We start from the raw sequence: 27,054 nt of genomic DNA, 5'->3' as shown, positions 1-27,054 counted from the left end.
TCACAAAGCCCATGGTCTGACACTCTCACCAGGGTGGGGTATTGCACACCAGGCCCCATGGTCTGCATGGACGCCCACTCCAGGACCAGGACCTACCTTGTTGGACACAGTGAGCTGGGTGCCCGAGTGCTGCACAGTGAGGAGGAACTCGTTGCCGTCGTCCAGGAAGCTGGCCAGTTGGGGGCTGGCAACGAGCGCACTGGACGGGTCGGTGGTATCGGCCGACGCTGCCAGGCCGAAATAATTTGCTGCGGTGACCGATATGAAGCGTTTCCTCTTGTCTCCCTCCCCAGCCAGCGACATGATGGCGGGGTGTCCCCCGTGGGGGGCGTTACGGGGCAGGAGAGCTCACCCGGGGGTGGCAGGTAACTGAGGGGGGCTCATCCACAGGCTCAGCGAAAGGCCTAACTCCGTCTGGCGTCCCCGGGTTGCCAGGACCCGTCACTATGGCGACCGAAGATGGCGGCCGCGGTAACGCGGAACGCTCGCGCGCTCGGCTGGAATGTCGGGAACGCGCCGCGCCCCCGCGGACATTGGGGGAAAGGGGAGGATCAGAGCGAAGACAGGCACTCGCTAGCCGCTCCCCGCTACCGTCGATGCAATCCCCGCCCCAGCTCCTCACGGGAAGGGCAAGGGTGGGGATCCTGAGGAACCCCCTGGTTCCTCCACCCTTCGCACTTCCCTATCCCCCCTCCTACCCCAAGCCTTACCGCCCCCGCGCCTCTGTTACAAAAGTGCTACGTGCAGGCGTGATTACCTAGCCCCTGTAAGTTACCCTACCTGACCTGGTTTTACACCACCACCAAGTCACGTCACTCCCAGGCTATTAGGAAGCTGAGGTACTTACTATCTTTTAGTAAACCAAGTTCTGTGGGTGAGAGAGACAAACTTTGGAGTGATACAGAACATTTCTTCAGGTCTGGGAAAGATACCCTGACTGTCACAGTTAAATGCAAGGTTGAACAGATTGTTTAGCATAAGTAATTAGCGCATATGCTAAGGGACCAGTCAAGGTAGAGTGGCCCATTAACACCTCTGCAGTCATGAGACAAAAATGGTTAGTGGGTTACAAAAACAAGGAGGAGTCTGGTGGCACCTTAAAGACTACACTGGAAACTTTAAGCGCTGTTCAGACTGGCACTTTTCCTCAGTATAACTTTTGTCATGGGGGGGGGGCGGAGGGAAGGGGGGACATGTTTTTAACACCCTTGAACAACAAAAGTTTTCCTGAGGAAGTGCCAGTGTAGACAAAGCCTTAGACATAGCCACACTGCTTATTACAGCAGTCTGTAACCCTGAAGTAGTGGGTTTTTTACTCCAGAAAGCTTATGCCCAAATAAATCTGTTATAAGTGGCTTGTCTCCACTTACATTTTATAGTGCTCTAACTTGCTGGCTCAGGCATGTGAAAAATCACCCCCTGAGCGCAGCAAGTTTGAGCGCTTTAAAGCACTAGTGTAGACAGGCTCCAAGCGCTCAGAGGCTCCCTTTGTGGAGGTGGATTACCGGGAGCATTGGGAGAATGTTCTCCCAGTGCTTGCGCGTAACCACACTCACTCTTCAAAGCACTGCTGCAGGAGTGTTCCCGCAGCAGCGCTTTGAAGTTTCCAGTGTAGACATACCCTGAGGGCATGGCTACACTTGCAAATGTAGAGCACAGTAGGGAAAGCACTGCAGTCTGTCCACACTGACAGCTTCAAGCGCACTGGTGTGGCCACATTTGAGGCACTTGCAGCAGCACTGGGAGCGGTGTATTGTGGGCAGCTATCCCAGCATGCAAGTGACTGTAACGTGCTTTTCAAATGGGAAGGGTGGGGTGGAGTGTGACAGGGAGTGTGTCTTGTGTATGTGGGGGGAAAGAGAGTGGGTTTTTGGGGTGCTGAGCGTGTGTCAGCTTGCTTTCTTGTAAGTTCAGACCCTCCCTCTCCTCTCCCCTGCCTTTTTCTCACTCACTCAAAGCAAACAGTAAATGTTTGCTTTTTCTCGGAGCTGATAAGCAGCCAGCTTCTCCAAAACTGAACTTTGAAAGGGCATTTCCAAATTCCTGCAGCCAATTTCACAACAATAACAACAGTGGCCACTTGATTTAAGGGGATTATGGGACATTACCAGAGGCTGATCACAGTGCAGTAATGCAACACCTCGTTTACACTGGCACCGTGGCACTCCAATGAGGGCGCAGCAAATGTTATTCCACTCACCGAGGTGGAGTAACAGCAGCGCTGTAGCTGCAGAGTCAGAGCGTTATACGTGCCTTGCCAGTGTGGACGGGGAGTGAGCTAGGGCACCCGGGGCTGCTCTGTTGTGCTGTAACTCGCAAGTGTAGCCAAGGCCTTAGTCTTTAAGGTGCCACTGGACTCCTTGTTTTTGTAACCCTCTAACCTTCTCTTTTTGTCTGATGACTGCAAAGGTGTTAATGGGCCACTCTGCCTTGAATGGTCCCTTAGAATATGTGCTAACTACTTATGCTAAACAATCTATTCCACCTTGCATTTATCTGTGATGCTTGGAGTACCTTTCCCAAATGTGAAGAAGAGGTCTGTGTGGCTTGAAAACTTGTCTCTCTCACCAACAGAAGTTGGGTCAATTAAAGATATTACCTCACCCATCTTGTCTCTCTAACACCAAATGACATTACTTTTACTTCTTCCCACTTTTGTTAATGTTATGGTTACTACTCAAAGGAAAAATAACACAAAAACATATTTTAAAAAAATAAAGCTGGTTAGGAAATATTTGTTCCTGCAAAAAATGCTGATGAAAACATTTTTATTTTTTTGTTTAAAATATTCCACAAGAAAAAAAAGAAGGGGTGGGAGGATGGAGGTTGTAAAAAAAACATCAGAAAACAAAAATGTGTTTTCAACAAAAAACAGAAATGTATTTATTTTTGCAAAAAAAATATTTTTTTCACAAAACTCCATTTTCCAACAAAAAAAACTTTTACCTCTGAAAAATGTGATGAAGATTTAATAATAATGGCTAGGCTAGGTAAATGATAAGTAGAGAGACATTTATTTCTTCTGTTGATTTAAAAATGTCTGCCTTGACATCTACAAATTATGCAGATATCTAATTTGTGCAATTATGCATTATTATTAATGTTGGTCTCATATTCCTATCCCCATCTACTATCTACTACAGTCAACTGTTGCATCTTGTCTTTAATCTAGACTTAAATTCCCAGAGAAGGGACTGCTTACTGTATTTTTACAGCACAATGGGGTTTTGAATTTGACTGAAGCCTCTCAGTGCAGTCTAGGATGTTGATCAAGTGGTTCCGCAGTTTCTTTGAGAGTCTGTGGCACAATGCTGACAGATTGTGCCACACACTCTTAGTGCAGGTGTCATACAAATAAATATTTATAATACTGTTATAACAATACAAATCACAAATGATTTTTTCAGAATTATAGTCTCTGAATCTTGACAACTTTCTGATCACATGGCCATTTCATCTTGTTCAAACAGTGCCTTCTGCAGTGGCCTGTTCAACTGTTACCATGCTTTCACCATTTGAAGCCTGTTTGCTGCTGCTTCTGATGTTTTCACTGCCAATTAATATGCATTTTTAATTAGGTACTCTCCTGTTTATTCACTTTTTGCTAACACTTTCATCTGGAAAGCACAGTTTTTACAATTTCTGTAATATGCAGTTTTCTTTCCAATATTTATCTCAATAACCTTGCTTTGACTTGGTTATCAGTTACACCACAAATAATTCAGACTCTAATGAACTGTACATGTTAAATGTTCATATTCACATGACTTAGCTTTGTTATGTAAACCTGTAACCATTATCTTGTTATAGTGTATCAATGTGGGTGAAGAAATTAAGGATATTATTGATCCCTGCTAAGAAGTCACAGGTACAGCTGTCCCTGAATTAGGATCTATCACCTAACTGATCTCAGTGCAAATAAGGACAAGGGACAAGAAAAGGTAAACTAAAAAAGTGCTTTATTTAACATAAGGTAAGTATATGGACAAAATATCGCAGTGGCTTGCATAGATATGAAGCCCAGAACCCTCACCCTCTACAAATGACAGACAAAGGTATTTATACTTTACAGAACAAAGTTTGTCTGATCATCTGCCTCGGCCTCGAGATGTTGGATCCGGACCTACCACTGCGCTTGGGGATGACAGGCGGCACAGGGGGGACTCGGACCTTTGATAACTGTTGAACCAGGATTAGGATCAGGATCAGCATCGGAATTACTTCTCAGGTAAGTAACTGTGGTGATTTCTCTCAGAGATCTTATGGTGGTTCTTGATATGACTATGCGATTGCGGGCTGCCGCTAGGGAGGATAGCACCTTAGAGCCTGTGTGTGGGGCTTATCCTCTAGTCCAATGGTCCCCAACCTTTTTGTGGCCAGTAGAACATTCATGTTTTCAGAAGAGTGTGGCGGACACCATCAATTTTTCAAGGCTTATTTTGTATTTGTACATTAAATAATATTTTAAAAACATCATATTTAATATTACATAATATATGAATCGCTAAGATAAAAAACGTAATTTTACATGTAAAAGGTATTAGATTAAATTATTTGGCAATTACTCTTTCACCTTACCATGTGAATTTCCTCTTTTTTATCTACCTGTAAGAAAAATTAAGGAGTTTTTACAAAATAAATATCATAAACAGTTTTCATCTTATTTATTTCAAAAAAGTAAAACATTGTTGAACTGCTGGTCCAAATATATTTATTATTCTTACTTTAACATAGAATGAAGCCTGCAGCCCCGGAGTTCTCTGTCCCCAGCAGGCGCGAGGCCACAGCTTCTTTCCGGCTTAAGCCACGGCCCCGCCCCTGCCAGGGACTGAGAACACCGGTGCCCGCAGCCCCGGAGTTCTCTGTCCTCGGCAGGGGCGGGGCCACATCATCTCTCCGGCTTCGAAGCCGGAGAGCAGGGCCTCATGCCTGCCGGGGTCTGAGAACACTGGCGCCTGCAGCCCCGGAGAAGCCAGAGAGAAGCCACAATCCCGCGCCTGCCAGGGACAGAGAAAGCTGGTGCCCGCAGCCTGCAGCCCTGGAGTACTCTGTCCGCAGCAGGCTTGGGACCCCAGCTTCTCTCCCCTGCTGGGCACTAGGCGGGCACACATAAATGCCCCGGCAGGCGCCATGGCACCCACGGGCACCGCGTTGGGGACCACTGCTCTAGTCTCTAGGCAGATTAATGACTACCTGACCAGTGCTTTTCCCGCCTTTCCACAAAAGACCGCCAAACTCAAACAAAAGGGCGCCAAATTTCCAAAGAGAAGAGTAACCAACATGGCTGCCAAACAACTACTAGAAATCATTTAAGATGGAGATTTTAACAAATTTTTGACATTACCATTTCCCAGGTAAATAATACAAGATACCACATAGACATAAATCAAAGCATGCATATTAAAACATAAACACATGAATAATACTGTACAATCTGACCCAGAAACTAGTTTCTTGTAAAGAAAATGTTACTTTCCTATGTGATGTTCTTGGATGTATCACAGTATTCTTGAAATTTTTGCATGACTTTGTCTAGCGCAGTGGTTCTTAACCTATTTACCATTGTGGGCTGCATATGCGGCTCTCTATATGTTATGTGGACAACACAATAGATATACTATCTGTATGGCCCTGAGAATGTCACATGGACTGCAGCTGTGTGCTGACTGGGTTTAGAACCACTGGTCTAGTGGTTTCCCATTCCCCTAATTTTACTGCTAGCACAGTGGTTTTCAACTGTGGTCTGTGGACTCCTGGAGGTCCAGTGAATGGGTCTAAGGGGTCCACAAAAAGATGTCATTACCACAGAAAAGTGGTTTTCAACCTGTGTTCCGCAGACACCTGAGGATCTGTAGACTATGGCTAAGATCTCAAAAGGGGTCCACACCTCCATTCAAAATTTTTTAGAGGTTTGCAAATTAAAAAAATGGTTGAAAACTACTGTACTAGTAGACCCCCAGCGCCTGTAGGCAGGGCCGGCTGTAGGCACCAGCCCAGCAAGGAGGTGCTTGGGGCAGCCAACGGTGAGGGGCAGCACATCCGGATTTTCGGCAGCGGGTCCCTCACTTCCTCTCGGAGCGAAGGATCAGCCACTGAATTACCGCCGAAGACTGAAGCGGCGGTGGTAGAGCTGCCGCAGATCGCAATCACGGCTTTTTTTTTTTTTGCTGCTTGAGGCGGCAAAAACCCTGGAGCTGGCCCTGCTGTAGGGCTGTCATACAGCAATGTTAAGGATTTCACCCTTTCCAGTTTCTCAGTAACTCTATAGGCTTCCAGAAAAGTTTGGAAACATTTTATCTTGTCTTTGTCCAACTCTCCCATCCAGGCTGAAGGATTCAGGAACTTCCTTTGCTCTGGTTTTGTGAAAGGTTTAGTTTACTTCTTACCCTATATTATAAGGCTGTGACATACATGAGTGTTGGTGTGAAACTGAACAACTTTATTTCTTGACCCCCCCACTCACAATGTAACTCCACTGTTTACTGTTACAGTCTACTGTGCCCCTTCAACATCATGTATCGCCTTTATGCCCACCCCTCTTGCACGGCCACCTCCCTCCTCGTCCGCACCACCACCAGGGGACTGCTCCACTGACAGTGCTATCCATCAAGGCGTCAGCAGGCTGCTGGTGAAAGAGGCAGGGTAAAGCGGAGGCTGTGACTAGTCTGGTGTCTCACACATACAGCCCAGGGTGTGGGAAAGTTGTCCAGCCCGGGAAGCTGGCTGAGCCGGGTGAGCTGCCCCGGACGATGAGCATTCCAGGAGATCGCTGCTGGGTGTCGGGGCAGACGGGTAGCTCCTGGAAGGGAAGCTGCCTGGGAAAGGGAAGCCGTTCAGGGTTGAGGACAGGGACCTGCCGCTGGAGGGCTTGATGCGTGTGTTTTAAGGGGAGGGGTCCATGCATGGAACTGGCTTCCGCTGGTGGCCGGGAGGGTGAACCAGGCAAAAAGACTCATCACGGGCCGGGGACTGGCCAGCGAAAGGGACTTTCTCACGGGCCCGGCGTGCGGGGAGCAGCTCTGAGGCAGCCCCGGACGGGTCAGCGGGGCGGCGTCGGGCGCGCGGACATAGCGCCCGCAGCACAGCGCAGCTCGCGACGCGACGCCCCGCCCCGCCCCGCGTGGGGCGCTAAGAGGCGTGTGTGCGCGCGGGGGTGGGTGTGTCAGGCACCAGCATTGGACCCGCCCCCCGCTGTTAGTCCCGCCCCTCCCCGCGATTCTGTCACTTCCTGCTCCCGTCCTGCAGTCCGTGTCCGGGTCGCGCCGCCGGGTCCCTCCTTGCCCGCCCGCCCGTAGCGGGACACGCACTTTCCCTGCCAGCGGCGAGGCCCGGGCGGCTTGTGAGGGGAGGGGAACACGGGGCTCCTCTCCTCGGCCCCACGAGGCGCCGGGGGCTGTGCCCTGGGGGGACGCGCCTGAGGGCCCCGGCTGCCTGCAGCGGGGCGGCCCCTCCCGCTCCCCGAGGCAGGAAGATGCCGGTGAAGAAGAAGAGAAAATCCGCGGCGGCGGCGGTAGCGGATGAGACCGGCCTCAAGAAATGTAAACTGGGCAGGTACCGTATCCCCTCCCCCCGTGGTCCCTGCTGCGGCGTCGCTAGGATGCAGCGTGGGGGCGGCGTTGCTGGGCAGCGGGGTGTCAGCGCCGCAGGTGCCGCTGGGCACGTGTTGGTGCCCCCAGGGCGGGTGACACCGAGACCTGCTGTCACAGCTCAGAGTGGATCTGAAACGGGCTGTGGCTTGGCGACACGTGTCCTCATGTCGTGACATCAGTTGCCCGCGACATCCCACGGTGTCATGGCATATTGACACATGCCGTCCTGTCAGGGCTGGTGCAAGGATGTTTCGCGCCCTAGGCGAAACTTCCACCTTGCACCCCCCCCATCCCCGAGCCCCTTCCCTGAGCCCCCCCACGGCATCCCCCCCCTCTGCCCTGAGGCATCCCCCCTTGCTCCACACAGGAGCACCCCAAGCACGCCATCGCAGCTTCACTTCTCCCGCCTCCCATGCTTGTGGCACCAATCAGCTTAGGCGCCGCAAGCCTGGGAGGCGGGAGAAGTGAAGCAGCCATGGCGTGCTTGGAGAAGAGGCGGGGCAGGAGTGAGCTGAGGCAGGGAGTTCCCCTGCATGCCCCCACCCTTACTTGCTGCAGGCGGCCCTCCCCGCACTCCCCTGCCCCAGCTCCCTCCTCCTAAATGCCGGCAGTGACCGGGGCAGCCGAAGATCCGACCACCATAGTTGCTGCCGAAGAAAATGGCACCCCCCAAATCCCAGCGCCCTAGGTCGCCTAAATGGTTGCACCGGCCCGGTGTCCTGTTGCTCTGATATGGGGTGTTGTATTGCAGCAGGGCGGCACAGCCATTCAGTGCAGCACATAGTACAGTGACAGCTTGACATAACATAATGACGTCACAGACACATCTTGCATGTTGTGGCATGGTCTCCATGTTTGGCTTGTTCAACAAGCTTGAGGGGACTAGCTTTCAACCCTGCCTCTCTTTCCTGTTCCATTTTGCATAACTGTGCCATTTACTATGGAGCTTGGGTTGCTCCCAATATTTGTCTCCTTGTTCAAACCCACTGCATCACACTTGCTGTTCAGTAGATCTGGGAGGCTGGGTTTCATAGTACCCATAATCTCCAGGTTAGGTTACAGTATGTGTAGCAGAATGTGGGAGTAGGGCGGCAGGATTCACAACAAAACAAGGAAGCCTAGAATACCTGAAACAAGTGAGAAATATCTCATTAAAATTAATGAATATACCAGAGGTCTGCTGAGTATCTAAAGTACCTTTTCAAAGGCCACTTGTGCTTCAGTACCAGATAAACAGATTAGAGCAACAATTAAACATTATAATACACCCATCTGAACAAAATATAATAGGAACTAACCAGTATAGTTTCTGTAAAGGGAAATTGTGCCTCTCTAATCTGTTAGAATTATTTGAGCATGTCAGTAAAATAGTAAGTGGAAGAGAACCAACTGACTGAAGTTATCAGGACTTTCAAGAAGCCTTTGAAAAGTTTCTTACAAGAGACTCTTAAGGAAATTTAGTAGCTATGGGGTGAAAAGCAAAGGATTGTCATGGATTAGCAATTTGCTAAAAGTCAGAAAACAATATGAATGGAGCAGTCAGTTTTCACCATGGCAAAAGGTTAGCAGTGGAATGCTCTAGTGTTCTGTATCAGGGCCAGTGTTTTAAAAAAGAGATGAAACTGAAAAAAATTAACCAAACTCACTGTATAGCTTTGTTTCTTCCTAACTATTTACGTTTTTAATCTCAAATTGATAGATGCTTTTCTGCAGCACAGCGTTAAATGCAGCTTGTCATTTAAGGCCTGATTTTAGAAAGTGCTGAATGTCCTGAACTCCTAGAGAACTTTGCAGTGTTTTATTAGGTGATAAATGTGCCCAGCACCTCACAGCATTGGAACCTTCTTTTCTTGTTTGACACGTCTCATTTTAAAGTTGCCATGAAGGAATTACATACTTCCAAATCCTCTTTTACCATCAGTTTTTACCTCATTTTTACATAAACTAATAATGTAAAAGGATGTCTTCTAAGTTTGAAAGAAGACTTTTTCTAAAGGTGTTATAGTTTGTAAAAGATGATGTGACCACTTCTAATTGAAAGAAATGTAGGTTATAAAATGTAATCTATGTAGAATGATGGACTGTGCACATTTTACTTCGTACACATTTGCATGTCACAATGAAGTAATCGGGGTTTAGTGCACATATGCAAGGGCAGAACCTGATCTTTACTGTCTACATATTGTGTGTGTAAAATTAATGGATTTACCATGGATTGTTTATTGTTATTTTCTCTGGCATCCAGACACACTGTGCATGCCCATTTAAAGGATATGTGATGATATAAACAGATGTTTACATTAGAAAAAGAGAACAACATTTTTCAAATTTATATATGTAAATAAAAATAGTGTGACTCTCAAAGGTGCTGAACTCTGTGGTTCCCCTTACGTGGGATTTGTGGGTGCTCACCACTTCTGAAAAATCAGGCCACTTACATTAGGATGTTTAGTTATGGATTTAGAAGCCTAACTAGGCACCCAGGTTTAAATATTTGGCTGACAACATAAGAACTATTGCTGTTGCATTGATATTTTGACAGACCACATCCTTTTGTGCTCTTGCAAAGTAGTAGTATTTTTAAATATCAGACAAGGAATATTTGTGATAAATTTGGCAGTCTGAGAGAACTATCTACAACTCTTATTAATGAATAGAATTTATGTGAAGTACTGTATCAAACTGCTGCCCCTAAAACAAATTCCATATATGCTGATTGTTCATGAAGACATTTTTTGGTTTAATTCTGACTAGTAAGGAAGTATTTGGAACTTAATAGAAAATAGTCATTTCTAAAAAATGAGGAACAGTGGATGTAACATTTTAGGCATCTTTGTATGTGTATTTTTATAAGCTATTGCAGATCGCAAGCCTCTGGTAAAGTGATAAGTGGAGAGGAGCATTTTTCAAGCAAGAAGTGCCTGGCTTGGTTTTATGAATATGCAGGTATGGAAGTAACTACAGACATGTTTAAAATCATATGGGTTTGTTTGAAATTAACAAGCTAATAATAAATTAAAGAAAATTAACACTTGTTTTTTCACATTAATGTTTTTCTGAATAAATAGGCCATAAGACACATGAATTGGTGTTTCTTGTACAATTGTTTCTAGCTAAAAAGTACGCCTCTAACTTCTTTAGAATCCACATCTCTTTCCCATCTCCTCCTCCTACTCTTCTACTTGATCCGTACTCCTAAGGCTTATTACTTACTGTGGCCTTATTTAAAATAATACAGCTGTGTTGCATTGTACACAGTGGTTATCCAGAAGCCATCAAAGTGTCCTTCCTATTGATTCAGGGAAAACAAAACACAGTAAAACAGGGTGCGAAAAGATTCTCCAGACAGTGAAATAACATCTGATTATCTTTTGCATGACTAAATTGTGTTATTTAAAACATAATGGGGAGGGTCATTCAATAACACTGCATTAGTTCATAATACTGTACCCTATTTTTTGCTTTAATTTATGACAACAAACCAACCCCACAAACAGAAAATATTTGTTTTAAATGTTAAAGTTCCCTTTTTTATACATTAAGCCTGCTGTGCAGCTGATCACTCAGTTTAACAAAAACTCAGTGTGTTTTGTGTAATTTGTTAACCACTTTTTGCTGCTTATTTACTACTAAACAGTTAGAAATTGGGCCTTAGGAAATTGCTAATGTTTACAGAGCCCTTCTTCTCTAGAAAAACAACAAGGAGTCTGGTGGCACCTTAAAGACTAACAGATTTATTTGGGCATAAGCTTTCATGAGTAAAAAAACCACTTCTTCAGATCCACAAAAGCTTATTTCCAAATAAATCTGGTAGTCTTTAAGGTGCCACTGGACTCCTTGTTGTTTTTGTGGATACAGACTAACACAACTACCCCTGATACTTGACTTCTTCTCTAGATTACTGATTAAAATTCATCCTAAATAGTTTGATTAAGTCATTCCTGTTCACTAACAAATGTGAAATGAGTTGGTTTTGTCCACTAGGAATTGGATTGAGTATCCATATCACAACTTCCACCACTTGCATCCGAAGAAGTGGGTATTCACCCACGAAAGCTCATGCTGCAAAACATCTGTTAGTCTATAAGGTGCCACAGGATTCTTTGCTGCTTTTACAGAACCAGACTAACACGGCTACCCCTCTGATACATATCACAACTGACACCAATTGACACTTATTTTGATAGTCTCAGCTGAGAAGCGAACTACCTTCTCACCTCTAGTGGTGGCCGCTCCAAACTACATTTGAGGCGGATTAGCCTGGGCTCTGCCACATCTTTCCAGTGGAAAAGTAGAGGATTTCAATCTCAAGGACTTTTGGTCATTAAATTCATAGTGCTTTTATGAAATCTAAATTAATGTACAATTTGCAGTTTTATAGGATCTTGAACTATGTGAATCTATCTTCTGTATTTTTTTTTAAAAATAATTTATTTATCATTGCATATTAACCAGTGGACTAAATGTTTTAAGGATACAAGTAAATGATTTCTCTTCTAATCTAAACATATAATCTTTTTTAAAAATACATTAGGTAGAGAGGAAAAAACTCTAACCACAATGAAGTTGCAACCCATTGAATGGATTTCATACATAGTGCCCTTTACAAAGTGCAAGTGTCTGATCCTGCAAACACACTCAAGTACTTCCATTGAAGTCAATGGGGCTGTTAATTATAAAGGAAAGTTCCTCATATTTGTAACAGTTTGAGGATTGAATGCTTAACTAGTAAATATATTCCATGCTCAAGAAGACCAGGTACTTGGACAGCAGTGTGCTACCTTGTACTAGATGTATAAACCAGTGGTTGTGCTCTGCAAACCAGATTCGCTTTCCTGTCTGCACGCATTACCTGAAAAGGAAGTAACTTTCAGTATTTTGAATTGACTATGGCTCTCATTCCATTAATCATCAGAATTACCAAATTTTTTTAACGAGTTCTGATTCAGGATCATAGCCATGATCCTGCTAAATTAAGATGGCTATAATGCCTGGAAAAGTATAGGTCTCTCTCATCCCTTCCAACACTATCCGTGTACCCCCAAAAAGTAGTAATTTGCAAAATTACCATAGTTGTCCCAAAAACATAACATGCACCCTTTTGTAGTTTGGTAACATGCTGTTTTAGTAGATACCTAAGTAACTATCCAGGACCGAGAAAAATGGTATGTAAAGTAAATAGACCTTCTAACAACATGTGTCCATCCAGCTTTGTTAATAGCCCGGTTGGAGTAATTGTTTCAACAAACTCATCGGAAATATCTGAAGTACCAGGGAGAGGTTCATAGCAACAATGTAATGGATAAACCCCAGAATATGTCTGTATGTGGTTTGTTGTGTTTTTTTTAATATGATGCCAAGTTTGCTGCTTGTCAGAGGCTTTATTATACAAAGGGGCAGCATATAGCATAAAACCAAGCGTAACAATCCCAGCAAGCTCATCCTTAGATGCTATGTAATACATTTAATGTTATCACACTATTATTATTTATTATAAAATTACATCCAAAATGCTAAATTATCAGCTAAACTGAGGCTATGGACAGTTATTAATTGGTAAATAATTAATTTCATATAACTTGATTCCTCCCCTGAAAATTTAGGCTTAAACCATAATGTCAGCAGTACTTAAAAAATAATAATAAAAACAATAGCTACTTGGCCTCAGTGAATGCTTTCCTTGACAAAATAGCTGTTGTAGGTCTTTGTTGACTAGGTCAAGGCATGTTGAAGATGACTAAGTTATCAAATAGCCTATGAGGTTACTTTGTAAGTGATAACTGGTACTCTTTATTTTTCTCTTCTCCTGTGTAACAGATAGGGTCGTTTTCTACCACAAAGGCTATTGATACAAGTAATGCTGTAATTCTGTGACAGTTCTTAAATGTAATCTTTTATTTAATATCTCTTGTTTTTATGTGTGTAACCAAAATTAGCAATGATTATAATTTGAATGTTATATATAACTAAGACTGATTTCTTTTTGGTTTTGAAGGTCCTGATGAAGTTGTAGGGCCAGAGGGAATGGAAAAGTTCTGTGAAGACATTGGTGTTGAACCTGAAAACGTAGGTTTTACTGCTGAACATTAATGGAAATTTAAGTAAAAAAATTGATAACCTTTTTTGCTTAAGACTAAATGTAAACTTCAGTAAGTGAAAGGGGAAAGTATTGTGGTTTCTTAATTATGGAGGCTTTATCCTGTATTCTCAAGGTTACAATTGGGGAGGTTTGTTTTTTGTTTTGTTTTTTTAAGTGTGTCAACTAAGTTTATTTTAAAAAGAATAGATATACTTTATTTTCTGAAATGTAGGATTAGGGAAAGATTGTCACATAGAATTCAACTAACTTACCTACATTTCATGTTTTGGAATCCTTTAAGTCTGTAGCTCAATCATTTAATTATTTGAATGTTTTAGATGTTCTTGATAAAAATCTAGATATCCATTTGTAAATTATAGTTGTAAGTATTGTGTTCTTTGTATACTGACATTTTCCTTTTTTTCCCCTTAGATTATTATGTTAGTTTTAGCCTGGAAATTAGAGGCTGAAAGCATGGGATTTTTTACCAAGGAAGAATGGTTAAAGGGGATGACCTCGTTACAGTAAGAGTTTTTTATACATGATAGCATGTTCAAATTTGTGTTTAAGGAAGCAGCTATTAATTACCCTTCTCTCAGTTTCTGGATAGTATGCAGGCCTGATGATAAAATATAGCACCTTTTGCTCATAGATCTCCAATTCAAACCTGATCCCAGTCAGTCACTAGGAGTACTAGACATATGCCATCAAATCATCAATGTAATGATTTATCCGAAATGATTTGGTGGTCTTGTTTCAGACCCTAATAGACTAATGTTCACTTAGCAAAAATCATATCTTGAAATGTCATCCTAGTCAGCAGACACACTAGTGAGTGGATATGGAGTTATATCGTGTTGAGGTATATTGGTGGGTAAAATGGGGAAATTTGCATTATTGCATCCTATACCAACTCAGTGGATAGAGGATTTCAATATCCAGTCTCTATTGCTGTTAGTCATCTTTATCATTATAGGCAAGGGGCTGGAAATGACACCTTTGGTTACATTGCCTAATTCTTTCCATTGTAAAAGATTCTTGGAACCATTCTTTTGAGAAGCTCTCATATCTCCATTGTTCACAGGTCTTTGATATTGTCAGTGGGAAAGCCCTGAAGCTAGAGACATCTTTCCTTTCTCTCATGAAATTCCATCCAGCTTTTTGCCGAGATACTAGTGAAATCAGGATTTCCTTTCTTTCTCTCTGTTGCTCAGGAAACTTTTGACAACATGCCAAGATAATAAGTAAATGTGAACATTCTAAGGCTGGGCTGCTACTGCAACAACAGCACACACTGTAATGGAGATGCTAGGAAGGTGCCAGAGCAGCTGTAGTTTGGGGGAAAGAAAGCTGGGCTCACCCCCCTGATCTGGCACATGACTCCAGTAGCCTCTGTGATCCCTGAAAGTGTGTCACATGGGGCAGGATTCTCCACTTCCCAGTGAGTGCTGGGGAAGAGAGAGAGTCAGACTGGGGTCCAGTCTGTAAACCCACCTGAACCCAGCAGCTCATTTCCCCCCTCGACCTCCAAGGGCACCCCATGGGGCAGGAACTCCCTCTTTTTTGTTTAAAATTTTTTTAAAGAACTTTTAAGAAATTGCATACAAAATACTGTCTAAAGAATGTTATTTAGGTTGCAAAGTCAAGCACTGGAAAGTTAGGAAATGCCAGACTTACAGTTGCCTCTTCAACCTTAATTCAATCCCTTGTGTATGTGTATTTTGATACAGCCTTTAATTACATGATTACATACTATTTTTTTCACAGGACCTCTGCCTCAGTCAGTGCACAGGATGGACACACAAGAGGGCAAAATTAAGGTTACTTGTGCAACTATACATCTAACATTTCCTAACTTTGGAGTGATTTACTATGCAACCTAAATAATAATTTTAACATACTAGGCTTTTTGTATGCAATTACTTATATTTTGTCCAAAAGTGGGCTTTGTAGATGTGCAAGACGATGGTTTCTTGCCTCAGAGATCTTATATTCTACCTAGAAATTGACATGGAAGAAGACGAATTTAAATCTGGGATTTTAATTAAATTTAATTCAGTATGTAACTTTTACCCTTTTTAACTCTTTTTTCTTTGTTTTTAACCATAATTATTTTAGTCCTTCCCTTTTTTAATACTTCAAATGTTGTTTTAACGGAAACTTATTGACAACTCTTTTCCTTTGAATCATTGGTTCTCCTTTTTTCCTTTATAAATAAAACAATAAGAAGTCACCAGGACCAGGTGGTAGTCAGAACTACTAACTGTGATATGTAACTTATCCCTTAAATCCGTCTCTGTACCAGATGATTGGAAGATAGCTAATGTAAAGCTGATTTTTAAAAAAGGCTCCAGAGGCAATTACAGGCTAGTAAGACTAATTTCAGTACCAAGCAAATTGGTTAAAACTATAGTAAAGAACTGAACAATCAGACCCAGATAACAAAATACATTGAGGAAGAGTTAACACGTTTTTTATAAAGGGAAATCATGCCTTACCAATCTATTAGAATTCTTTGAGGGTGTCAACAAGCATGTGGGAAATGTTGATCCAGTTGATGTACTGTACTTGGACTTTCAGAAAGTCTTTGACAGGGTCCTACACTGAAGGCTCTTAAGCAAACTAAGCAGTCATGGAATAAGAGGGAAGGCCCTCTCATGGATCAGTAATTGTTTAAAAGATAGGATACAAAGGGTATGAATAAATGGTCAGTTTTCACAATGGAAAATGGTAAATAGTGGCATCCTGCAAGGATCAGTACTGGGACCTGAACTGTTCAACAGATTCATAAATGATCTGGAAAAGCAGGTAAACAGTGAGATGGCAAAGTTTGCAGATGATACAAAATTACTCAAGATAATTAAATCCAAAGTTGACTCCAAAGAGTTACAAAGGAATTTCACAAAACTGGGAGACTGGGCAACAAAATGGCAGAAGAAATTCCATGTTAAGTGCAAAGTAATGCACATTGGAAAACATAATCCCAACTGTACTTACAACATGATGGGGTCTAAATTAGCTGTTACCACTCAAGAAAGAGATCTTAAAGTCATTGTGGATAGTTCTTGGAAAAACATCTGCTCAGTGTGCAGCAGCAAAAAGCTAAGAGCATGTTAGGAGCCATTAGGAAAGGGATAGACAATAAGACAGAAAATATCATCATGCCACTATATACACCCATGATACACCCACACCTTGAATACTGTGTGCAGATGTGGTCATTCCACCTCAAAAAAAATATAAAAAGTAGAAAAGGTACAGAGAAGGAAAACAAAAATGAGTGGGGTATGGAACAGCTTCCATATTAGTAGAGACGGGAACTCTTCAGCCTAGAGAAGACATGACTAAGAGGTGATATGATAGACCTCCATAACATCATGAATGGTGTGGAGAAAATGAATTAAAATGTTATTTACCTCTTCACATACCACAAGAATCAGGGGTCACCAAATGAAATTAATAGGCAGCAGGTTTAAAACAAATATAAGAAAATACTTCTTCACACAAGCACAGTCAGCTTGGGGAATTTATTGCCAGGGGATGTTGTGAAGCCCAAAAGTATAACTGTTTTTTAACAAAATTCTCTGCACTCTACAGATTTGGCTCAGGGTCTGTGCCATTTTGTGTGGTTGTTAGTGCCCTCCACCAGCAGCAAAAAGTCTGCTAGGTAGAAGTTGTGACAGAGCAAAATGTCAGCAGTATTCTTCCCCTAGGAGGCGTAGAGTGAGCCAACACAACCCAAAATAGGAGATGCTGGTTGGGAAGGAGGCGCATCATCTCAGCAACATGCACTGCAAGACTCCTAATAGCCTCTCTTTCATGTATAACCCCTGCAGTAGAACCCCAATGGCGTGCAGAGTTAATATAACTAACTGCTCTTCTTTGAAGTGAATCTCTACAGAGGGATTCACAGGTGAAAGTTACCCATTCTGTGCCAGTGTTGGTGAATCTTCTAGCCCAGACACTTTTTATTTTTTTAAGAGCCATGTTAGAAACATATTTCCAAAGCTATTTTTAACAGAGCCAATTTCTTGAGCAATAATTTTTATACTTGTAAATTCTGTTCTGTAATTTGTGAACCACTTTTTTCTGCCAGTCCCAGTTTAATGGGCACTGAGCAGTTCATGCTGTGGTATTTGCTCTCAGCTTTCAGTTCAGTCATATAAAAGAGGCTCTAGGATATTTTGCATAGTGCTTGAGCAATCCTGCAACTCATATGTATCACTAATGAAAATTTGTATATGCAAGGTGTGCAGCATAGGGTCTTTACTTACAGCTAGATTTTGCTGCACTTACTGACACTGAATGGTACCTTATTCCATAAGCTTGAAATACTTGCAGAGCAAGCACTGGCTTGCTAAACCCAGGGTTGTGAGTTCAATCCTTGAGGGGGCCACTTAGGCATCGGGGCAAAAATCTGTTGGGGGATTGTTTCTGCTTTCTGCAGGGGGTTGGGCTAGATCAGTGGTCCCCAACCTTTTCGTCTGGCAGGTGCCAGACGAAGGACCATGGCGGTGGTGGAGCACCCGCCGAATTTCTGCGGCATTTTTGCGGCAACACCTCTCGATGACGTCACTTGTCAGCGACAAGTGACGTCATCGAGAGGCGTTGCCACTGAAATGCTGCAGAAATTTGGCGGCATTTCAGCGGGTACTCCACCGCCGGTCAGGACCCAGGCACATTTAGATGCCCCTGCGGGTGCCATGGCACCCACGGGCACCACGTTGGGGACCCTGGACTAGATGACCTCCTGAGATCCCTTCCAACCCCGATATTCTGTGATACTAAACAAGTAAGCTTGGAGAATCTGGTCCATAGTAATTTAAAAGGTCATACTTTGAATAGTACAAGAAATGAATTTAAACAGTGTACTTGGTAAATGGAAGTTTGTTTACATGGCCTGAGCATCCCTATTGTCAGTGACTTGTGAATGGTGAATGCTTCTGAAAAACAGGTCTATATTACCCTCTGCAAGCATGTTTATAATAGGCGCAAAATTGACCCTTGCATATAGGGTTTTTATTATTAGTAGTATTATTATTTATTTAACATTATTTATTTGGTTTTGTTTAAGGTGTGACTGCACAGAAAAGTTACAGAGTAAGTTTGATTTTTTGCGGTCACAACTGAATGACATTTCATCCTTTAAGAATATCTACAGATACGCCTTTGATTTTGCAAGGGTAAGTCTGTCTGATCATTAGAACATTTGAGTACAAGTTCCTTTATCAATTTTTCCTAAGTGCTCCTTTCTTTGTAATTTTAGGATAAAGACCAGCGAAGTCTTGATATTGATACTGCAAAATCTATGTTAGCACTTCTGCTTGGAAGAACATGGCCACTGTTCTCAGTATTTTATCAGTACTTGGAGGTATGCACTCTATTATTGTTTTAAAAAATAAATTGTCTCAGCTGTTTGGAGGGTGACATTACAGTGTGCTGCTGTAAGAAGAAGTTTTGAGGATTGTGCACCTCTCTGTGAGGGTATAGCTATATTGATCCTCCATTGCACCTTGATGGACACATTTGTGAAACAGTAATAGCTTCTGTATATCTCAAAGGAGAACTTATTTTTCCTGTCCTCTGCACCCTCCCAAGCCCAAGGGAGCTGTAATATAAATAGTTGAAATTTCTTTCGTCTCATATCGAAAGGTAAACTTGGAATTAAATGTGCCTCTCTACCACTTAAGCCGCTACATGACCCAAAGTGAGTATCTTTGGGGACTCTACTTTAGCTCATAGCCTGGAGGGAAAGGAGAATCCCGTGCTGAATTTGATTCAGGGCAAGATGTAAAATACACCCTTTTGTGAAAGATTCCCAATAACAGCCACTAGATTCTCCTGGTATTTTGATCTTCTGGATACTATTCACAACCAGTTTCCTCAGAGAAACTCTCTGGATTCTGCAGAGGGTTGCAGAATATATCCCCCCTAATCTTCTGTTTGTTTTTTCAGCTGGTGTTATATGCCCTGAGATACCATTTTGATGGGCATCTTGCGAATTGATGAAATAATGGATGTCAGTATCCAGTAAGGGAATTGTGTACATTGGGAAATAACTCAAGATGACTCTAGAAATACTAAAAATTAAATATTTTTATCAGATTCCCTGATTAAATATTTTTTATTTTTCTTAGCAATCAAAGTATAGAGTTATGAACAAGGATCAGTGGTACAATGTGTTAGAATTCAGCAGAACTGTGCATGCAGATCTTAGCAACTACGATGAAGATGGTGCATGTAAGTGTTCATAACATTGTTTATTCAAGTGTAGTTTCAATATTCCCAGTTCCCAGAATGGAGGAATACATTTAAGTTCCATGAAAGGAAACTTTACTTTAAAGTACAAAATATAATTTAGAATAAATCTAAAGAAAAACTGGCCTGATGGCTTACAAACAACAGGCCAGATCATCATCAGTTGTTAATTGGTGTAGCTCCCTTGAAGCACACAGAGCTGTACCAATTTTCAGGAGCTGAGGATCTGATCCATTGTGTTCAGCTGCTACATGACACCCGGGGTTTGGACACAACCTGTCTTTTGAGCCAATGAATGCTGGGCTCCAGTTTAACTGAAGCAACATAGTTTCCCATCCTTGGGGAATGATCTGTGGTTTTCTTCCAGCCAGAGCTAAAGTACAGTCAAGTATATTACATTTTTATTGAATAAGGCATCTCATATTGCTCCTTATTCTAGACAATAGCATGCAATTTTGAAATCTTTAGCAAAAGGGAATTCTTTAGCCTGGTTTGTAGCATAGCTCTATTAAGATTGTTAATTTAATATCATCTCAAACTGTCAAATGCTTTATTTTAAAAAACAAACAAACAAAACTTCACCTTCTCCAGCCCCCAAATACAACTCTCATTCATCAGTTTCTGGTGTGGCATAATTTTAGTTATCTTAAATTCTTCATAAACATTTGATCATAATAATTGACACTGAACACTACCTAGACTAAAGGATTTATCCTTTATAGTTCAAGAGGAGACTAAGAAGTAGTTTTTAAAGGCTTTGCATCTTGTAACTTTGAACATTGCTATTTCCAGGGCCCGTTCTCCTTGATGAATTTGTTGAGTGGCAAAAAGTTCGTCAAGTGTCATAGCAAGAACTTTGAAGAAAATGCAGAATTTTTTGATGCCCACCTCTGTACAAACTAATGAGACAAAACCAAGGGTTGCGTTTTCATGCTTATGAAAGACTTTACAGTGATTTTTTTTTTCCTTTTTTTTTTAAAGGAAGTTTTCTTGTTCCATGTGATAGGGGCATTGAACCACACCTCTTCTGAGACTGAAAGTTGGAGTTTGTTTTTGAGTCTTATGTTTATAGCATTTATTTCAGAACAATAAAGATCCAGATCTGTGACAAAGGCCTAAAAGTGAAGGATGTCCCTTGAGTGTGAGTGTGGTGTCTATTTTTGAAATTCAAAACTTCATGTTTTACTTTCTCAGAAATGCCTTTTGCTATGAGTTGTGTGGGTTTTTTTAAATGTGCTTAACTGGCACTGGAGTGTGATGAGGGTATGATTGTCTTGTGCTAGTTAGAAGGAATGACTGTTGATCTTAGGCTCCGGGTGGTATTTTATTTGCATACTAGTATCAGACGTAGGTTGTGCCACAACATTCATCTCCAGGTGGAGACAAAGGCCTTAAAAATTCATTTTTCTCCACTACTCAGTCAGGGCTGTATCATTTAAAGGCATGGCCATTTTAAAAAAGTATGTGCATGGCTCCATATGCTGTATAGCTAGAAAATAGTCACTTGTATATCAAACGGTACTAACGTTAATACTGTTTGGTACAACAAGGTAGCTGGACATTCTTACCACAGTTTAGTCTCTGGATTGCTTTGAGTGAAAAGTGCAATTTATATTTTAAAAGGGAAATCTGAGAACACCTGATGACTTGGCTACAAGGCTAATTTAGGTTCTTATACATTGGACTAGATGCATTTACAAAGGTGATCCTCTTAACCGTTGCTCCCTGAAGGTTTTTTTGATATTTAAGGCCAGAAGGGACCATTAGATCATCCAATTTGTTCTCCTGTATATGGCAAGCCATTACATTTCCCCCAGTTACTCCTGATTGATCCATATAACTGCTTTCCATTGCCTCATTTTGGCATCTGATACCATCTCACAGCATTTAAATCTGGGGGACTGGTATCACTATACTTTCCTATCAGTGAAGATGGATGCCACATTGAAGTCTTGGCATACTCGTGAAGAAGAAGGGGAGAAGTTTAATGAGAAAATGTGGAAGTCTGGGATGAGTAAGGGAATGAAGCATTTGTGACCCCCTGCCTTATTATATTATTACTTATACTGTAGTAGAACCACACAGCTCCAATCAGTGATCAAGGCCCCATTGTGCCAAATGCTGTAAATGCAAAAATAAAAAACATAGTGTGCTCATTGGGGCAGGGACTACGCTAGTTGTGACTTGAAGATCTTTGCCTCAGGGAAGTGATAACTCTTTTGCACACATTCTATCCAGGCTCAGGAAAGACAAGGCAAACTCATACCTGATGTAACTTTTTTCCTGGTTTCAGTAACTACTTTACAGTAGACAAAAGGGGAGAAAATAGTGTCTCCATGTTCTTCTTGTTCTACAGTAGAGAAATGTTACTACTCTTTCTAGATTTACCTACTGTTCAAGGTGCAGGAGACAATGACAGCCAAGGCTGTCCCATGAGCAGTCTTATAGGGGGTCACTTTATACTGTAGATTTACACTTCTTTTATGGCTCTGTCCAAGTGAAGAAGCATTGCAAAAGACATTGAAACATTTTGAGCTTGCTATGCTTATACAATGTCTCGTCTCCACACACACACATACTACAGCTGTTCTAAGCATTTTTCAGGCCTTTTAGAAAGAAGACCTTTGCTTAAGTCCAGCTGATGTGTGCTGTCTACAACATTGTCCCCAAGAATGAAAGCCACACGTTCTGTATTTGCTGGTACTTCTAACTTCATCCACAACACCGTGCCTTTTGTTTGGAAATTACCCTATATCTCCTGCAGAGAAGCAGTGCCAAGTCCTTTGAGAGTTATTTCAGCAGTCCCAGAATGCATTGACAGAGCAAGGGTTATAAGGTATGTGGGATGAGTATGCACCAGGAAAAAGTTCTAAGGAAGAACAAAAACTGCTATTTAGGTGCCTTGAACTGTTGGAAGAAGCAAAACATGAAATGAATTCTTGAAGTTAAGCAAGGATATCATTACCGGGAGAGTGTTCAGACCCTGTGAGGCTCAGAAAGATTAACTCTTTTCCAAAAGTCTTGGAATACAGGTTAAGACATTAAATGTTTGTAGTGTGAAAAAAATTATCCTTGTAAGTAATTGGGAACTGTTATGAATTCTGTTTAAACAAGATGGTCCTAGGAGGTGGTAATAGTGTGAAACGGAGTGATGCATCTGCCTGTGCCCAGGTGTTTAAATACTTAATGTTGAGATACAAATGATATATCTGAGTGTCTTTATATCTCTGAAGTTTTTGTCAGTATTCCTGTAATAAATCCATATTTCAGGGATTTATAACTTGATTGTGTGTGGTTGAAAATCATATGAATTACTGTATAACTACTTAGCCTGGGAATGAATGTATTTAGACTTCTAAAAAATCAGTATAATTTTTCAAATTGAATAAAACAGAAGCAGGTTTTTAAAGTTATGTTTTTGTGCTCATAATTGCAAGTCGGGCTTGTTCTTTAAATGTGAACTACTGGCTTGCACAGTTTAAATGTGGACTTGTCACTTTAGCTGTTTTGTTGGAGGGGAGAGTACTTAAACCTCTCTACATCTTATTGCAGATAGGTGCCAAAAAGGCTACTAATGTATTTCCTTGTGTGTCCATGTCCACAAGCCAAATCTGCGTCAATCTGAATGCTTTAGCCTCAGAATTTAGTTTTGCTTTGCTCAGGAGCATTTCAGTCAATGGATTAAAAATCTACAACTTTTTCATTATATTAAAAAAAGATAATTCACAAGTAAAATGCCTTGTCACAATTATGACAATAAAAGCAAAGAAACGTAAGTGGAATAAAATATATTGTCTTCCAAAACCTGATGATGATGATGTCTTTTCTGTGGTATTCTGAATAGAAAGCTCCCCCTCAGTTCTTATGTTTTTAGATAGTTCCTTTTTATATGCCTTGTGTGGGTAATGTTCAATTTTCCTATTTCATAACAGTTCATATTTATTTATTTTTTAAAAAAATGTTCATAGTGAGGAGGACAATAGTTCATCTATTTAAAGACTTGACCCATTATTTAAAAGTCGTAGTAATTAAAGGGTTAGCTAGCTATGTGTTCATATAATGCAAACACTTATTCACATGCCTAACTTTATGCTTGTGCATAAAGTTCACTCACTTAAGCATAAAGTTAAACATGCATATGTGTTTGCAAAATTGGGATCTATGTTAGCTCTTTGTATCATATTTAACTTTTACCATTTAAGCATCTAATCCTTTCCTAATATGACTTTGTAACTTCACTTGTTTATATGGTGGAATTGTTTACATTAGGATTTGATTAATACAGATACAAACTTGTTATAGGTCACATTGTCAGAAGGGGGTATGTCATAGACCATATTTGAACTGTTTATTTCTTGGATATCCTTGTTTCACCTTTCCAAAGTCTTTAAGTAGAATTACTGGTGGTAATGACAACATGCAACTTTCAACAGGGACCATAAATTTAACTAATGTTTCTGATGTATTTTGTTTTCAAAGCTAGTGAATAGTTTTGTGCAAAATGTACAAACTTGTCTAAGTTTGGCCTTGTTAAAAATGAAGAATAAAGATAACTTACGTACTAGGGCAGAAAATCTGTTCCTGCTTCTGTCATGGTGCCTCTTTATCAGTTATTCATTTGTGTATATTCCACTGTGTTTAAAAACAAATGTACATTGTGCTAAACCACAGCTTTACTGAATAACTTCTCTGTCTCTGCCTGAGTTGCTTGAGAATAGAGATTTGTTCTCAGATAAGAGCAGCAAAGTGACATGTCAACTTCTGTAGCAAGCACTTAATCTGAGTAAACAGTTACTAGATAACAATTATTGTTTCTACAAGTGCTGCTAATAATCATCCCATATGTATTACATGCTGGACCAGATGCCTTTTGCAACAAGCAGCTCCAACTTCCACCCTGGAAAAGGAACACTTCATCTGATTACCACTTTATTGTGCCATGTTTTTCAGTGCACTTTCCCATGTACCCTTTCTGTGTCTTCTCTGGGGAGGAATTGAAACAAGGATCCAGCGATCTGGCTGAGTTAGAAACATTTGATTATCTGCCTCCTCAAGATTCTGACCAATTTGTACATATAGTTTCAAGAATAACCTTTGGGACAAGGATCTTGCATGACTAACAGATTAATTCCTGCTGTAACTTGTGTTGGCACCTTCATTCTGTCTTACAATAGACACTTGCATATTGCTTAAGGTAATAGGACATGGTTGGGGCTAGACATACACTAATATATTGACTTCTAGGAAAAATCCTGCACAACTCAATAATTGTGAAAAATTGTGTGTGTCAAATACACTACTGCCTCCCATCACCTGGTACCCTATCCAAATTGAAATTGGTGAAGTATTTCCTCAGCCATTCATGTTAAGGGTTTTTTTTGTTTGTTTTTAATATATTGAACATTATCTTCTAAAAGTCTTGAAGGCAAATATTTTGTAATTTTGCCTCTATACATAAGCAAAGCTACTCTATGACCTGTTTACTCAATGGAGTGCATCAAGAACACTTTGCTGCTTGACAGTTGATTGGACTGTCAGTGACATACAGACTGCAGAGCCAGAGGCAAGAACTCTCCTCTGCCAAGGCTCCTTACAAGACCTTTCTCAGCTAGTAAGATCCATACCACTACCCCATGTTCTTCAGCCTCTAAGCTGGGGAGGGAATTTGAAGATCTCTCTTCATTCCCAAATCAGATCAGTGGAAGCTGCTCTGTAAAACTAGGTATGTCAAACACATTGTGATCTGGCAACATTATATCCAACACTGTTTACCCCTTGCATTTCTGTAACCTTCAGTCACCAGGCTTTCTCTATAACCCTCACTGATTTCAGGCACTGGCCTGACAGTACCCTACCAGCATGGCTATTTTTCTAGCCTACATTTTAGAATGAGTGCTCCAGGTTAAGTACTTCTTGTCCCTCTGTACATTTAAATTAAATCATCAGTTTATGGAGTATGAGAGTAAAGGCTGCAGGACCTGCCTTCCATGATGGCCAAAAGTATTGTAAAGAAAGCACTATTCATTAGAAAATCCAAAACAGGCCATTAGTATGAAATCATTTAGGCTAAAAGCTGCATACCAACCCTCATGGATGGAGAAAACCTTTCATCCAAATAATAAAATCCTTCCTTACTTAGTTTATGTACATGTCTCAGTCCTAAGTGTTGATAGGTTCTTTCTGTCTTGTCTTCTGTGAAAATTACAGTCAGATCAGTATATTTTTCGGTGTCAACCTCCAAATATTGGATAGACATGAAATCATCTTTTCTGTCACCATAGGGATGATACAAAAGATTATTTAGTGTCTACAGTACCATAAGTCTATCGCTGCCTCCTTTAAGGCTCATTTCCTATTAAATGGCAAACCTAATCTGCAAGTGTGAGAAATGGCTCAGATTATACATTATTTACTTGCATCAAAGAGTGAATGTACAGTAACACTACATTTAGGTGTTTGTTGATGTCTTCCCTAGCAATGTAGTCTCCACAGCTGTTCTTGATTCCAAAATGAAATGTTGATCTCTCAGGGTAGGTTATCATTTACCCAGGCCGCTATGCACATCCGCTTTCCCTTGTTTAAATCTGAACATAAGAACGGCCATACTGGGTCAGACCAAAGGTCCATCCAGCCCAATATCCTGTCTACTGACAGTGACCAATGCCAGGTGTCCCAGAGGGAGTGAACCTTACAGGTAATGACCAAGTGATCTCTCTCCTGCCATCCATCTCCACCCTCTGACAGAGAGAGGCTAGGAACACAATTTCTTACCCATCCTGGCTAATAGCCATTAATGGACTTAACCTCCATGAATTTATCTAGTTCTCTTTTAAACCCTGTTATAGTCCTAGCCTTGCACAACCTCCTCAGGCAAGGAGTTCCACAGGAACTGGTCTAATCAGAGTATGGCATGCCCCAAATATTAATATCCCCTTATTTGTTATATTAATTTATTAGAATTTTCTCTTGGATGATAACACAATCATAATTGCATTTTTTGGGCTTCAGAGTGACAAGTAAGGTGATGATTTAGTCACGCATTTTTAGTATAAGTCATGGACAGGTCACTGGCCATTAATTTAATGGCCAGTGACCTGTCCATGACTTATACTAAAAATGCTGCGATTA

At 41.3% G+C, this 27,054-nt stretch overlaps 2 protein-coding genes across 7 annotated transcripts in view; one reads left to right on the top strand and one right to left on the bottom strand.

The window, feature by feature from the left end:
* DYNC2H1 (dynein cytoplasmic 2 heavy chain 1) overlaps positions 1 to 710 on the bottom strand; it is a 359,230-nt gene extending 358,520 nt beyond the window's left edge. The window contains exon 1 of one of the 4 annotated variants that reach the window (XR_005601173.1): positions 97 to 710. Coding sequence is in view for 2 of the 4 variants with exons in the window: in XM_039546469.1 (XP_039402403.1) it covers positions 97 to 303 (207 nt within the window). In the remaining 2 variants the exon portion in view is untranslated. The remainder of the gene's footprint in view (positions 1 to 96) is intronic. The other 3 variants (XR_005601157.1, XM_039546469.1, XM_039546537.1) reach the window with 3 other exon arrangements.
* Positions 44 to 24,488, top strand: DCUN1D5 (defective in cullin neddylation 1 domain containing 5). Of its 3 annotated transcripts, none has more exons than XM_039546919.1 (9): positions 44 to 109; positions 4,073 to 4,228; positions 10,444 to 10,535; positions 13,585 to 13,655; positions 14,101 to 14,192; positions 18,743 to 18,851; positions 18,935 to 19,039; positions 19,806 to 19,908; positions 20,719 to 24,488. In XM_039546919.1, the coding sequence occupies exons 4-9, from the start codon at positions 13,614 to 13,616 to the stop codon at positions 20,772 to 20,774; spliced, it is 507 nt and encodes a 168-aa protein (XP_039402853.1). In that variant the 5' UTR covers positions 44 to 109; positions 4,073 to 4,228; positions 10,444 to 10,535; positions 13,585 to 13,613; the 3' UTR covers positions 20,775 to 24,488. The 3 variants fall into 3 exon arrangements, with proteins under 3 accessions (XP_039402853.1, XP_039402935.1, XP_039402765.1); XM_039547001.1 differs by lacking the exon at positions 44 to 109 and adding an exon at positions 3,830 to 3,941; XM_039546831.1 differs by lacking the exons at positions 44 to 109; positions 4,073 to 4,228 and adding an exon at positions 7,161 to 7,551.
* The last annotated feature ends 2,566 nt before the right edge of the window (positions 24,489 to 27,054 follow it).

The sequence above is a fragment of the Mauremys reevesii genome, linkage group 1, assembly GCF_016161935.1.
Source record: "Mauremys reevesii isolate NIE-2019 linkage group 1, ASM1616193v1, whole genome shotgun sequence".
Lineage (NCBI taxonomy): Eukaryota > Metazoa > Chordata > Testudines > Geoemydidae > Mauremys > Mauremys reevesii.
The sequence above is the reverse complement of the archived record's forward strand: the minus strand, read 5'-3'. Positions and strand labels throughout refer to the sequence as shown.

Coding starts and splice junctions, on each gene's coding strand:
- DCUN1D5 (XM_039546831.1), top strand. CDS start 7,472: ATGCCGGTGAAGAAGAAGAGAAAATCCGCGGCGGCGGCGGTAGCGGAT. Junction 7,552..10,443: donor AAGAAATGTAAACTGGGCAG/GTACCGTATCCC, acceptor TATTTTTATAAG/CTATTGCAGATCGCAAGCCT. Junction 14,193..18,742: donor AAGGGGATGACCTCGTTACA/GTAAGAGTTTTT, acceptor GTTTTGTTTAAG/GTGTGACTGCACAGAAAAGT.